The sequence below is a fragment of the Gobio gobio genome (assembly GCF_949357685.1).
Source record: "Gobio gobio genome assembly, chromosome: 8".
Classification (NCBI taxonomy): domain Eukaryota; kingdom Metazoa; phylum Chordata; class Actinopteri; order Cypriniformes; family Gobionidae; genus Gobio; species Gobio gobio.
In genome coordinates, this window is record NC_137114.1 from 52,506,031 (window position 1) to 52,521,913 (window position 15,883).

Here is a 15,883-nt window from a genome sequence, read left to right on the forward strand (position 1 = left end):
TGCACTGTCTGATCGTTCCCGATCCCCTATATAGTGCACTGTCTGATCGTTCCCTATCCCCTATATAGTGCACTGTCTGATCGTTCCCTATCCCCTATATAGTGCACTGTCTGATCGTTCCCGATCCCCTATATAGTGCACTGTCTGATCGTTCCCCATCCCCTATATAGTGCACTGTCTGATCGTTCCCTATCCCCTATATAGTGCACTGTCTGATCGTTCCCTATCCCCTATATAGTGCACTGTCTGAATCATTCCCCATCCCCTATATAGTGCACTGTCTGATCGTTCCCCATCCCCTATATAGTGCACTGTCTGATCGTTCCCTATCCCCTATATAGTGCACTGTCTGAATCATTCCCCATCCCCTATATAGTGCACTGTCTGATCGTTCCCGATCCCCTATATAGTGCACTGTCTGATCGTTCCCTATCCCCTATATAGTGCACTGTCTGATCGTTCCCTATCCCCTATATAGTGCACTGTCTGATCGTTCCCCATCCCCTATATAGTGCACTGTCTGATCGTTCCCCATCCCCTATATAGTGCACTGTCTGATCGTTCCCCATCCCCTATATAGTGCACTGTCTGATCGTTCCCCATCCCCTATATAGTGCACTGTCTGAATCATTCCCTATCCCCTATATAGTGCACTGTGTGCCAGTAGAAAATAGTAAATGTGTGAACAAGTGGCCGATTTCAGCCGCAGCGTCTGTTTATAATGTAGGGGGCGGAGCTTCAGATTCTAGAGAGCGTTTGATTGGACAAAAAAAAAAATCTGACGAGAAGCTGAAGTCCTCAAAATCACTGCTCCACATCGGCGGAAGTGAGAGACTGAAAGTACGATTATATCTTCTATATGCAAAGGCTGACATATTCGGACTAAAAGCCAAAATGTTGGTTTCGTGGGGACTTTAAGAGAGCAGTTTCCAATGAGCGTCTCATTTAAAGGCCAATCATTCCTGATCACCGCTGCTGTCGTGCACTTAATAAACCCCGCTTGATATTAGTACAATTATCCATTTAATTTACACATTTCCCATTTAAAGAGCATTTTAAAGATGTTTCTGAAGTGCGTCATTAACTCCTAATGAGTGTGAATTAGTCTACAGCGTTTCACACGTCCACTGACTCTCATTTAAAGCCATTATGGCTTCATTACAGTCGACACTAATGTCTCCGAGCAGGCTATTGTGTTGCGCGCCCTGCATACTGTGCGTCGTGTTTGTCATTCCACAATGATCTTGATCACCGGGAATATTCACGGACAATCAAGCGGAGCGACTGAAGGCTGCTGGGATTGTTGCAGCACAATCTATCGGCTCATTAGCATTTTAATAGCTGCTCCACGGATACCAGCCTCCCTGTCTCTTCTTTCCCAGTTTGTCGTTTAAAAACTGCTAATTACCGCTGACCTCCGGCCGCCCGGGTCACGGGAGGGGGTTGGGAGCGGGCCGGGTGTCGGGCCGGGGGTTTGATTCTGATAGTTAGTGACCAGTGAGGCGAAACAGAGGGAGGAGACGCATCAATCTAACGCTTGTAATCTGGGTTCAGACCCCAAATCTCTGTCCAAAAGAGAAGGTTTCTTCACACGGATCGCTTTAATCAGTTTGGGTCCCTGCTCACACAACTCAATAACTATATCTGAGGCCAGCCGTGTGAAGATTGAGACTCTAAAAAGACGGAAAACCATCAGCGCAAAAACAAAGCACATTTTGATCAATACTAGAAAACACACTTTGGAGATTAAAGGCACAATATGTAAGTTTTTTGGATTAGACTAGAACAATCCCAAATGTTTCCAAGAATGTTAAAATCCAGAGAAATAAGCAATTTTAACCAGGACACGGACCAAAAAATGACATATTGTGCCTTTATTTTGTATTTTTATTGTTTTTTTGATAGGGACCATGCATATTATATAACAATACACCATGTAAATAAGCCAGAATTAGTAAAATAGCTACTTTAAAAAGTCTTAAAGAAGACGGAAAACTTTAAGATTAGCACTGCGAGCGTGAAAAACCATCTGAGCAAAAACAAAACACATTTTTATCAATACTATACAACACACTTTGGAGATTAAAGGCACAATATGTAAGTTTTTTGGATTAAAATATCCCAAAACCACTAGAACAATCCCAAATGTATCCAAGAATGTTCAAATCCAGAGAAATAAGCAATTTTAACCAGGACACGGACCAAAAAATGACATATTGTGCCTTTATTTTGTATTTTTATTGTTTTTTGATAGGGACCATGCATATTATATAACAATACACCATGTAAATAAGCCAGAATTAGTAAAATAGCTACTTTAAAAAGTCTAAAAGAAGAAGGAAAACTTTAAGATTAGCACTGAGAGCGTGAAAAAGCATCAGAGCAAAAACAAAACACATTTTTATCAATACTAGAAAACACACTTTAGAGATTAAAGGCACAATATGTAAGTTTTTTGGATTAAAACAATCGGAACAATCCCAAATGTTTGTAAGAATGTTCAAATCCAGAGAAATAAGCAATTTTAACCAGGACACGGACCAAAAAACAACATATTGTGCCTTTATTTTGTATTTTTATTGGTTTATTTAATAGGGACCATGCATATTATATAACAATACACCATGTAAATAAGCCAGAATTAGTAAAATAGCTACTTTAAAAAGTCTTAAAGAAGAAGGAAAACTTTAAGATTAGCACTGAGAGCGTGAAAAAGCATCTGAGCAAAAACAAAACACATTTTTATCAATACTAGAAAACACACTTTAGAGGTTAAAGGCACAATATGTAAGTTTTTTGGATTAAAATATCCCAAAACCACTAGAACAATCCCAAATGTATCCAAGAATGTTCAAATCCAGAGAAATAAGCAATTTTAACCAGGACACGGACCAAAAAACGACATATTGTGCCTTTATTTTGTATTTTTATTGGTTTATTTGATAGGGACCATGCATATTATATAACAATACACCATGTAAATAAGCCAGAATTAGTAAAATAGCTACTTTAAAAAGTCTAAAAGAAGAAGGAAAACTTTAAGATTAGCACTGTGATCGTGAAAAACCATCAGCGCAAAAACAAAACACATTTTGATCAATACTAGAAAACACACTTTGGAGATTAAAGGCACAATATGCAATTTTTTGGATTAAAACAATCGGAACAATCCCAAATGTTTGTAAGAATGTTCAAATCCAGAGAAATAAGCAATTTTAACCAGGACACGGACCAAAAAATGACATATTGTGCCTTTATTTTGTATTTTTATTGTTTTTTTAATAGGGACCATGCATATTATATAACAATACACCATGTAAATAAGCCAGAATTAGTAAAATAGCTACTTTAAAAAGTCTTAAAGAAGAAGGAAAACTTTAAGATTAGCACTGAGAGCGTGAAAAACCATCAGCGCAAAAACAAAAGCACATTTTTATCAATACTATACAACACACTTTAGAGGTTAAAGGCACAATATGTAAATTTTTTGGATTAAAATATCCCAAAACCACTAGAACAATCCCAAATGTATCCAAGAATGTTCAAATTCAGAGAAATAAGCAATTTTAACCAGGACACGGACCAAAAAATGACATATTGTGCCTTTATTTTGTATTTTTATTGGTTTATTTGATAGGGACCATGCATATTATATAACAATACACCATGTAAATAAGCCAGAATTAGTCAAATAGCTACTTTAAAAAGTCTTAAAGAAGAAGGAAAACTTTAAGATTAGCACTGAGAGCGTGAAAAAGCATCACAGCAAAAACAAAACACATTTTTATCAATAGGCCTACTAGAAAACACACTTTGGAGATTAAAGGCACAATATGCAAGTTTTTTGGATTAAAACAATCGGAACAATCCCAAATGTTTCCAAGAATGTTCAAATCCAGAGAAATAAGCAATTTTAACCAGGACACGGACCAAAAAATTACATATTGTGCCTTTATTTTGTATTTTTATTGGTTTTTTGATAGGGACCATGCATATTATATAACAATACACCATGTAAATAAGCCAGAATTAGTAAAATAGCTACTTTAAAAAGTCTTAAAGAAGAAGGAAAACTTTAAGATTAGCACTGCAAGCGTGAAAAAGCATCAGCGCAAAAACAAAACACATTTTTATCAATACTATACAACACACTTTGGAGATTAAAGGCACAATATGTAAGTTTTTTGGATTAAAACAATCGGAACAATCCCAAATGTTTCCAAGAATTTTCAAATCCAGAGAAATAAGCAATTTTAACCAGGACACGGACCAAAAAAATGACATATTGTGCCTTTATTTGATAGGGACCATGCATATTATATAACAATACACCATGTAAATAAGCCAGAATTAGTAAAATAGCTACTTTAACTTAAATGGATTATAAATGTAATTAAATTCTGAGTAAGACTTACTTTGAATAACATTATAACGATAGTAAATGTACATTCAAACATTTAGAAATAGCATGAAACTTTGTTTCATAATTTTAAAATTAATATTTATATACTAGTGATGGACATTTCAGATTTAAAAGTTAAACAAAATTTGAAAAAAAAAACTAAAGAGTAAGTGTGGATTACCCTAGCAATAAATAATAAAAAACGAAATACTAAACTATAAATAAAAGCACATAAACTAAAAACAGGGAGCGTTTTAAGTGATACAGATGAAGAAATTATCTCCGTTTTATTGTGTGTTGTTATTGTGGCCACTCTAGGCCCCGCCCACATTCTCGAGCGGACGCTCTGATTGGCTGACGCGCGTCCTGGGGCAGCTGTCCCGTCTCCGTCTAGACCTCAACCGGGCAGAACCCGCGCGACTGCGCCACGGACACACCGGAGCACAGAAGCCACGGACGAGAGCGATAAGGATTGTTACTTGTAGGCAGGGCTGTTAGGAAGCTCGCCAGGTTTATTCCGGAGCGGGACTAACGGGACGCGGTGTCGTTTCACGCTTTAACGGACTCGCGCGCTCCCTCTGCTCTGGCACGAGACTGTGAGAAAGTTTTGGCCAGGCGCGTCTGAACTCCGGTAAGCTCGTGCTGGAATTCCGCGCTCCCGTGATTCGCAGGGATTTTATCCGATATCGTCATGGCTCGGTTCGGGTTCGGGCTCGCGCTCGCGCTGCTGGTGCTCGTTTCGGGGGTCGCGCACGCGTTCGGGGACGAGGAGGAGATGACCTGCGACCCGATCCGCATCTCCATGTGTCAGGATTTGGGATACAATGTGACCAAGATGCCGAACCTGGTGGGAAACGTGCTCCAGTCCGACGCCGAGCTCCAACTGACCACATTCACACCGTTAATACAGTACGGCTGCTCGAGCCAGCTGAAGGTGAGAGCTTACAACACACACACACACACACACACACACACACACACACACACACACACACACACACACACTGTAACCAGAACCTACACATACATACATACACACACACACACACACACTGTAACCAGAACCTACACATACATACATTCATACATATACACACACACACACACACACACACACACACACACACACACACACACACACACACACACACACACACACACACACACACACACACACACACACACACACACACACACTTTCTTTAGACTGTATTCGATTTCCAACTCTTGGCATGATATGAAAGCAACAACATAATAGAGTAACAACAACAACAATTATTGTTAATACACTTTTACAAAATTATCATAAACTATAAAAAAAAAAAATTATCATGAATGATAAAATTGTAGACTTATTATCCTTACTAATTATATTATTGTGACAAAGGAAGGATTAAAAACATAACGGTTTATAATAATAATGACAAAAGTATCATACAATTATTATTATTAGTAGTAGTAGTAGTATTACAAAGGAAAGATTCAAATTATAACAGTTTATAATAAAAATTCTGTTATAATAATAAAAAATATCCATGATATACAAAAAATATGTATATGATAAAATTATAAATTATACAATTATTATAAATACTATTGTTTTACTGTAATTATTATTGCTATTAATCATATTAATGTGACAAAAGGTTTAAACAACAATTTACTATATATATATATATATATATTATATTAAGATAATATTAATTATACAAAATTAGTATTAATAATTATTATTAAGGTGCTACTAATGTTGATAAACAATAATGTAAAGCAATCATGCCAAAGTTGAATTTTACCCAGAATTTGCACACACACCCCAAGACCATAGCCATTCACACACACACCAAGACCATAGCTATCTACCCCCCCCCCCCCCACACACACACACACTAAGACTATAGCCATCTACACACACACACACACACACACTAAGACCATAGCCATCTACACACACACACCCCCACACACACACTAAGACCATAGCCATCTACACACACACCCCCACACACCAAGACCATAGCCATCTACACACACACACACACACACACACACTAAGACCATAGCCATCTACACACACACACACACACACACACACACACACACACTAAGACCATAGCCATCTACACACACACCCCCACACACCAAGACCATAGCCATCTACACCCCCCCCCCCACACACACACACACACACTAAGACCATAGCCATCTACACACACACACACACACACACACACACTAAGACCATAGCCATCTACACACACACCCCCACACACCAAGACCATAGCCACCCACACACATACACAGTTACACACACAAGATCGTAGCCATCTACACACACACACACACACACACGACTGTAGCCATCTACACACACACGACTGTAGCCATCTACACACACACACACACACACACACGACTGTAGCCATCTACACACACACACACACACACGACTGTAGCCATCTACACACACACACACCAAGACATCTACACACACACACACACCAAGACATCTACACGTACACACCAAGACCGTAGACATCTACACATACACACACACACACACACACGACTGTAGCCATCTACACACACACACACCAAGACATCTACACACACACACACACACACACCAAGACATCTACACGTACACACCAAGACCGTAGACATCTACACATACACACACACACACACACACACACACACGACTGTAGCCATCTACACACACACGACTGTAGCCATCTACACACACACACACACGACTGTAGCCATCTACACACACACACACCAAGACATCTACACACACACACACACGAAGACATCTACACGTACACACCAAGACCGTAGACATCTACACATACACACACACACACACGACTGTAGCCATCTACACACACACACACCAAGACATCTACACACACACACACACACCAAGACATCTACACGTACACACCAAGACCGTAGACATCTACACATACACACACACACACACACACACACACGACTGTAGCCATCTACACACACACGACTGTAGCCATCTACACACACACACACACGACTGTAGCCATCTACACACACACACACACACGACTGAACATGTTCGGGTTCCATGTTTTATGGGGGCTCTCCATAGACATAATGATTTGTATACTGTACAAACTGTACCCCTAAATCCCTACACACACACTCAACCCTAAACCTACCCATCACACACAACTACAGACATTTTTACATTTTCAAAATACATCCCTTCGCATGATTTATGAGTTGTTTTCCTCATGGGGACCAACAAATGTCCCTAAAAGGTCAAGGATTGCGGATATTGCCATCTTTGTGGGGACATTTTGTCTCCATAATGCAGGGTTTATCAGAATCACACACACCAGGATGGTAGCCAGGACATACAAACACACACACACACATATATCATAGACTGTACTCTACACACACAGTGTGTTTGTCTCATTATACTTGTGACGACCAAATTCCAGGAATTGTCCTCATGAATGCCGTAAAACTCTTGAAACGGACTTCACATTAGCAAAAGGTGTTCATAAACTACCACAATAAGCTCTTAACATAATCATAAATACACTAGGAGCACATAAATATATGAAGTATCTTCATAAGTATAACTCTAAGTTGATTAATTCGGCGGCAGTATGAAGTCTGCAGGATGTCCTCATAAGCGTGTGTGTGTGTGTGTGTGAGCATTGAAGACAGAGGCAGTTGTTGTTTTATTGATTCAGCGCAGAGAGAAAACCTCCCACTTGGATTCCCGTGTGCGTTTGCTGGAGAATCTCGTGATTAAAGCTGCTTTAGATGCGACCCGGTTATCACACACACATCTCACAGCAGGAGCGCTTCAGTCCCGGGATATTAAAAATTGGCATATTGATGCATTTTTTTTAAAGTGCATGTGACCACAGTCCCAACTCATCACACCAGGGATGGAGATTAACTGTCTTGTTTTTAACCGACAATGTGTAACTGCAGGTGAAAATTAGCTAACATTTCGCCATTCTGACTTTTCTCGCAATTACGAGTTTACATAATAAATAATATTAAGCAATTAGAGTTTACATTTCGCCATTCTGACATCTCGCAACTACGAGTTTACATAATAAGCAATTAAAGTTTACATTTTGCAATTCTGACTTTATTTCTCGCAATTCTGACTTCATTTCTCACAATTACAGTTTACATTTCGCAATTCTGACTTTTATTTCTCGCAATTAGAGTTTACATTTCTCAATTCTGACTTTATTTCTCGCAATTAGAGTTTACATTTTGCAATTCTGACTTTATTTCTCGCAATTAGAGTTTACATTTTGCAATTCTGACTTTATTTCTCGCAATTAGAGTTTACATTTTGCAATTCTGACTTTATTTCTCGCAATTAGAGTTTACATTTCGCAATTCTGACTTCATTTCTCACAATTACAGTTTACATTACGCAATTCTGACTTTATTTCTCGCAATTAGAGTTTACATTTTGCAATTTTGACTTTATTTCTCGCAATTAGAGTTTACATTTCGCAATTCTGACTTTATTTCTCGCAATTAGAGTTTACATTTTGCAATTCTGACTTTATTTCTCGCAATTAGAGTTTACATTTTGCAATTCTGACTTTATTTCTCGCAATTAGAGTTTACATTTCGCAATTCTGACTTCATTTCTCACAATTACAGTTTACATTACGCAATTCTGACTTTATTTCTCGCAATTAGAGTTTACATTTTGCAATTTTGACTTTATTTCTCGCAATTAGAGTTTACATTTCGCAATTCTGACTTTATTTCTCGCAATTAGAGTTTACATTTTGCAATTCTGACTTTATTTCTCGCAATTAGAGTTTACATTTTGCAATTCTGACTTTATTTCTCACAATTAGAGTTTACATTTCGCCATTCTGACATCTCGCAACTACGAGTTTACATAATAAGCAATTAAAGTTTACATTTTGCAATTCTGACTTCATTTCTCACAATTACAGTTTACATTACGCAATTCTGACTTTATTTCTCGCAATTAGAGTTTACATTTCGCAATTCTGACTTTATTTCTCGCAATTAGAGTTTACATTTCGCCATTCTGACATCTCGCAACTACGAGTTTACATAATAAGCAATTAAAGTTTACATTTTGCAATTCTGACTTCATTTCTCACAATTACAGTTTACATTACGCAATTCTGACTTTATTTCTCGCAATTAGAGTTTACATTTCGCAATTTTGACTTTATTTCTCGCAATTAGAGTTTACATTTCGCGATTCTGACTTTATTTCTCGCAATTAGAGTTTACATTTCGCAATTCTGACTTTATTTCTCGCAATTAGAGTTTACATTTCGCAATTCTGACTTTATTTCTCGCAATTAGAGTTTAGATTTTGCAATTCTGACTTTATTTCCTCGCAATTAGAGTTTACATTACGCAATTCTGACTTAATTTCTCACAATTACAGTTTACATTACGCAATTCTGACTTTATTTCTCACAATTACAGTTTACATTACGCAATTCTGACTTTATTTCTCACAATTAGAGTTTACATTTCACAAACATCTCACAGCGGGAGCGCTTCAGTCCGGGGATATTAAAAATGGGCATATTGATAATTTTTTTTAAGTGCATGTGACCACAGTCCCAACTCATCACACACACTCAAAAATACATACTAAAGCCCTATTCGCACGGGATTAGTATTATCTGGGGACCTTGTGTGATTTAGTAATTACCCCCCCCCCCCCAATCTGAATTTTGCGTAGCGCATTCGCACTGGATAAGCAAGCCTGTGATTTTACTCTAATTTACTGACTTATCTCCCAGATATGATGTCAAGACTTGTAAATGTTTTTTCGTTATAGATATAGCTGTATGAAATTATAAACACTCGTATCGATATCATTTTGATCGTTTTATAGTAATACAAATAATTTAGTTCAGTTAGAGAACAGACGCTACAATTAAAACCTGAACTGAGCAATATAATAATATCTACGGCGGAAGATTCGGTTTCAAAGCTAAATGTAAAAGCGCCCATTTAAGCGAGTTTGTCATTGTACTGTTCTGTTTTTGTGTTTTTCATTAAGAATAAGATTAAACGCATTCAAGCAATTTACTCCCAAATTGGTGTTCATTCTAAAGTGAAAGTATAATCCGCGCGGCCGCACGGGAATTCATAACGTTGCGCATTATATTCAGCCCAGCTGTATTCTTCGTGAAAGATAAAGATAGAAATGCGCACAGGAAACAAAAACCTTACAGTCCGCCTAATCCCGGCCAAATCACAGAGATGCCGATTCGCACGGGAAAAATATCACAGGACCTCTGTGTTTGGCGAAATATGGTTGCTAATTTGCGGGGGGAATTTTTACTTTACAAATTACAGACATGCACTGAAAAAAATTATTTGTTGAATTTACAAAAAAAAAATAATTTAATCGCAAGTGGTCGCAATCAATTTATTTAATCTCAATTTAAACAAAAACACATGCAATTCCCATAAAACCAATTCATTTTTTAAAATTAAAATAAAAAAAACTAAATTTAAATTATTTAAATGAGCACTAATTAATTATGCTTAATTTAATCGGGCCATAATCATTTTTTTCAGTGTGGCCGATTCCAACATGACATCATGACTTTGCGGAAACATACACGGCACTTTCTAAAGCCAAATGGCGTGTTATCTGTACGCATTTTGAGCTATCTGCGTGAATGTAAATGGGTTTATAAACATACTAAATGATGTTTTTTTGAAAATGTAAAAATGCTGAATGTTTCTTGTGATGGGTAGGTTTAGGGGCAGGGGCAGTGTGTGTGTGTGTGTGTCAAGTCAAGTCAACTTTATCTATATAGCTTTTAACAATGTAGATTGTTTCAAAGCAGCTTTACAGTGTTAAACAGGAAAATAATGCAGCATAATTTTATTCAGCTGTATAGCCATTCTGGAGAAAACGCTGATATCATCAGTTCATTTAAATTATCATACAGTGACAGTGTGGGCTTTAGATCAATAATTAGATTAGTAATTTAGTTTATATGGATAATTTAGTTTATTAATTAGATTTATTTCGATGTTTAGTTGAAAAATGTAGTGTCCCCAACTGAGCACGCCAAGCCAGAGGACACAGTGGCAAGGAAACCAAAACCCATTAGGTGACCTAATGTGTGTGTGTGTGTGTGTGTGTGTGTGTGTGTGATGGGTAGGTTTAGGGGCAGTGTGTGTGTGTGTGTGTGTGTGTGTGTGTGTGTGTGTGATGGGTAGGTTTAGGGGTAGGGGCAGTGTGTGTGTGTGTGTGTGTGTGATGGGTAGGGGCAGTGTAGGGGAATAGAATGAAACCGCGTTGATAAACACGCTAAAAAGCGATTATGCGTCTTGATAGTACGCCAAAATGGCATACGAATTGGCGTGTCGTACATCCGCCATTTCATGAGATCAGTCTGAATATTTGGACGGAATTAAGATCACAGTCATTCTCTGCAATTACTACAAATCACCTGAGGTCCCCAGATAACGCATGGGCTTTAGACATGAAAACTGCTTTTCTGATTTGTTTGCGAACCAGCTAATTCTCTCCCCAACTTTGCTTTCTTTCAGTTCTTCTTGTGCTCCGTCTACGTTCCCATGTGCACGGAGAAGGTGCCGATCCCGATCGGCCCGTGCGGAAGCATGTGCCTGTCCGTGAAGAGGAAGTGTCTTCCGGTCCTGCAGGAGTTCGGCTTTGTGTGGCCGGAGCTCCTGAACTGCAGCCTTTTCCCGCCTACGAACGACCAGAACCACATGTGCATGGAGGGTCCGGGCGACGAGGATCCGCCGTTCCACGCGGTGCGGCCGGCGCTCCCGCAGGAGGAGGAGTGTGTGGCGCTGGGAGCGGGCGAGGATCAGTACGCCTGGGTGAAGCGCAGCGGGAGCTGCTCGCTGCAGTGCGGATACGACACCGGGCTGTACCGGCGACAGGCGAAAGTCTTCACGGACGTGTGGATGGCGGTGTGGGCGGTTCTCTGCTTCATCTCCACCACCTTCACCGTGCTGACTTTTTTGGTCGACTCCTCACGGTTTTCTTACCCGGAGCGGCCGATTATTTTCCTCAGCATGTGCTGCAACATTTACAGCGTGGCCTTCATCGTGCGGCTCACCGTGGGGCGCGAGCGCATCTCGTGCGACCTGGAAGAGGCGGCCGCGCCCGTGCTGGTGCAAGAGGGGCTGAAGAACACGGGTTGCGCCATCGTGTTCCTCCTCACGTATTTCTTCGGCATGGCGAGCTCCATCTGGTGGGTGATCCTAACGCTCACGTGGTTCCTAGCGGCCGGGTTGAAGTGGGGACACGAGGCCATCGAAATGCACAGCTCGTACTTCCACATCGCGGCTTGGGCCATTCCCGCCGTTAAGACCATCGTCATCCTCATCATGCGGCTTGTGGATGCCGACGACCTCTCTGGGATGTGCTATGTGGGGAACCAGAACTTGGACGCGCTCACCGGATTCGTGGTGGCGCCGCTTTTCACGTATCTAGTGATCGGGACGCTGTTCATCGCCGCCGGGCTGGTGGCGCTGTTTAAGATCCGGTCCAATTTGCAAAAGGACGGGACGAAGACGGACAAGCTGGAACGGCTGATGGTTAAAATCGGGGTGTTTTCCGTCCTCTATACGGTGCCGGCCACTTGCGTAATTGCGTGCTACTTCTACGAAATTTCAAATTGGACTGACTTTCGTCAGTCAGCGCGGGATTCGTACATGGCGGCGGAGATGCTGCGGATCTTCATGTCTCTTCTGGTGGGAATCACGTCGGGAATGTGGGTGTGGTCCGCCAAGACGCTTCACACATGGCAGCGATGTTCCCTTCGACTCGTGCACAGTGGCCGAAACAATCGCGTCAAACGGACCGCCAACGGCTGGGTCAAACCGGGCAAAGGCAACGAGACCGTCGTGTGACCCGCCCCGCGCGGTTCCTCTCGTCATGTAGCACTATCGTTCGTTCACTTTACGCAAAATGTTCTTAAGATGATCTTACACTGGACGGTCCTGGTGCAGCAGTTTTTTTCCGTGTAAATATGCACTACTACGTCAAACTCTCACTGAAGTGCCTTCGTCTGTGCGGACGAGCTACTCGACCCGACCTGGTGCTGGATTCTGGGAAACAGTTCTTTGCCGTTTACCTCGCAAAATGTCGCTGTCCTTTACTCCCGTGACGGAACGCACACCAACAAAAATGAGTTCCAACTCAGTATTTTTTACTTGTTTTCCATGTACAAATATCTGAGAATTATTAAATCAGGTCGCATTTACTTGAGACGAAAAAGGACTTGAGATTAGAAGAACAACAAATATCTGCCAACACTGTATACAAAAAAAGATGCTGCCTTAAATTTAAGTACAATCCACTTGAATGTTTAATGGTGCGTTCACACCAGACTCGCGAATGAAGTGAATGAGTTTCGCGCGAGTGATTTACATGTTGAGTCAATGCTAAGACGCGAATAGACATTCTGTGGCGCGATTCGCGCGAATGACACGGCGTGAATTGAGTATTTGACGCGTGATTCGCGCGAATTGGAAAATCTTTGGCGGATATTAGCGCCGCGTTAACCAATCAGGAGCTTGCCCTAGTAGTGACAACAATGAGGACAAAATCATATGTGGATACCCGGAGCTGTACGATTATAGATTATACTTTATAGAAACGGGAATAAAAAGGATCTTGCTTGAAAGAAAGTGAGTGAGGAGGTCGGATAAAGTTGTAAAAAACGCTACATAGGGTGATTTCAGGGTGATTGGGACACTTTTTGCCATTGAGATGACTTGGAAAAAGTGTCCCAATCATCCTAAATTCACCCCTATTGAGACTACAAGCTAGCTAAAGCCGTTTGATTGACAGGTGATCTGACCCATCACATCGCCGAATCTGCCGGTTTGTCCGACAAAGCAGTCAGTAGATTAACGTCGGTGGACTTGAACTTTGAAAAACGGTGTTTACCGACGTCTTTCCGCGGTTGAAACAACATTTCTTTTAGTGTTCATTCATGTTAATTTGATGCTTATCAATGAACTGGAAGGAAGAGATGATCGGTTCACGAGCTGCTTTAACTAAGGCGCTACAGCGATCGCGACACATTAACGATTTTTTTTGTTAAAAAAAAAAGACAACATTTTAAAGTTAAGACTGTTTCATATCAAAAGTAACTTGCTCGGTCCCGTCTGTCGGCGTGTTGTCAGTGTCCTCTTTGCTCCACGATGTATTTTCTCTACGTGAGAATGTGTGTGTGTGGGGCGTGAGAGCGCCATGGCTTGTGGCAACAGTAACTAAAGGGGGCGGGTCTTTGCGAACGGTCAATTGAGCTTATTCGCCGTATTTTAAAACGATTCATGTCAGCCATTTCGCAACGAGACGAGCCGGCTGGCAGAAGCCCCTCCCATGACGCGAATCGTGTCTGTTGTGAAGTGAATGTCACTCAAAATGTCCATTAAACGCGAATAGCGCGATTTATTTGCGCAAGTCGCGTCTTGTGTGAACGCACTTTCAACTTAAATTACATTCAAATGAGTTGAATCTTGTAAAAATAAGCAGTGTAAAAACATGTGTTGAGCATGTACTTTTTTACAGTGAATGGGGTACGAAAAATAAACTAAATTTTAAAGATAATAATCATTTCTGACCCCACTTGTTTTAAGCATAAAGCCACTTAATTTTGATACATTTTTCAGTAAACAAGACGAGTCCTTTTGGTTCTCAAGTAAATGCGTCTTAATTTAAGACGTAAAAAGTTGCAGGTTGTGTTGGAAATGCAAGAAAATGTGTGTAGAGGTTGCTTACTAACTTTAACGGTTGAAGCCGCTGCCATTTTGCAGTTTTTAAATGACATCTTGCACAACGTCCTGATGATCAAACAGGTTTCCCAGTTGACTTTTTTTACAGATCATTCAACAAAACATGAACGCTTTATAAGTTATTGCTCAGAGATTTCAACAGTCGACCTTCAATATGTAGTTACTGTTTATTTTTGATATGACAAAGCTCACACACACACATATGAACATACGACACGTGACAATCACTGATGGCCTCCCCGTAGGGTCGATGAATGTACTTGACCGATGATGATGAACACAAACATTATAAAAGTGCCTCAGAAACTCACATGCAGGTGGTACAGTCCTGGATTTCATGAAGGACTTCTGGAGCGATTCGGTTTTTTTTGTACATAAACTGTTTGTAGTTGATATTTTTGTGTTATGAAATGCTAATTTATCTGAAGAAAAATGAATTTATTTAAGAATGCTTTTGTATCAAATGAAAAATTAAACTTTGAAAATCACTTTCAGAGTCCATGTGCGTCTTTTGTTTGGTTTAACGGACGCTCGGTCTTACATCTCGAGACGCCTTGTGACCCTAGTAAATCTGTATTATGTGGCCAGGAATTAAAGGATTGTTTTTGGGCATTAGGTAGCAAATCTTGCTTTGCAGAATTAGAGGCCTGACTT

The 15,883-nt window shown here is 40.2% G+C and overlaps 1 protein-coding gene across 1 annotated transcript; it reads left to right on the forward strand.

Moving 5' to 3' along the window:
- The first annotated feature begins 4,806 nt into the window (after window positions 1-4,806).
- Window positions 4,807-15,728, forward strand: fzd4 (frizzled class receptor 4). Its single transcript, XM_079824488.1, has 2 exons — window positions 4,807-5,336; window positions 12,002-15,728. Exons 1-2 carry the CDS (start codon window positions 5,094-5,096, stop codon window positions 13,334-13,336), a joined length of 1,578 nt encoding a protein of 525 aa, XP_079680614.1. The 5' UTR covers window positions 4,807-5,093; the 3' UTR covers window positions 13,337-15,728.
- The last annotated feature ends 155 nt before the right edge of the window (window positions 15,729-15,883 follow it).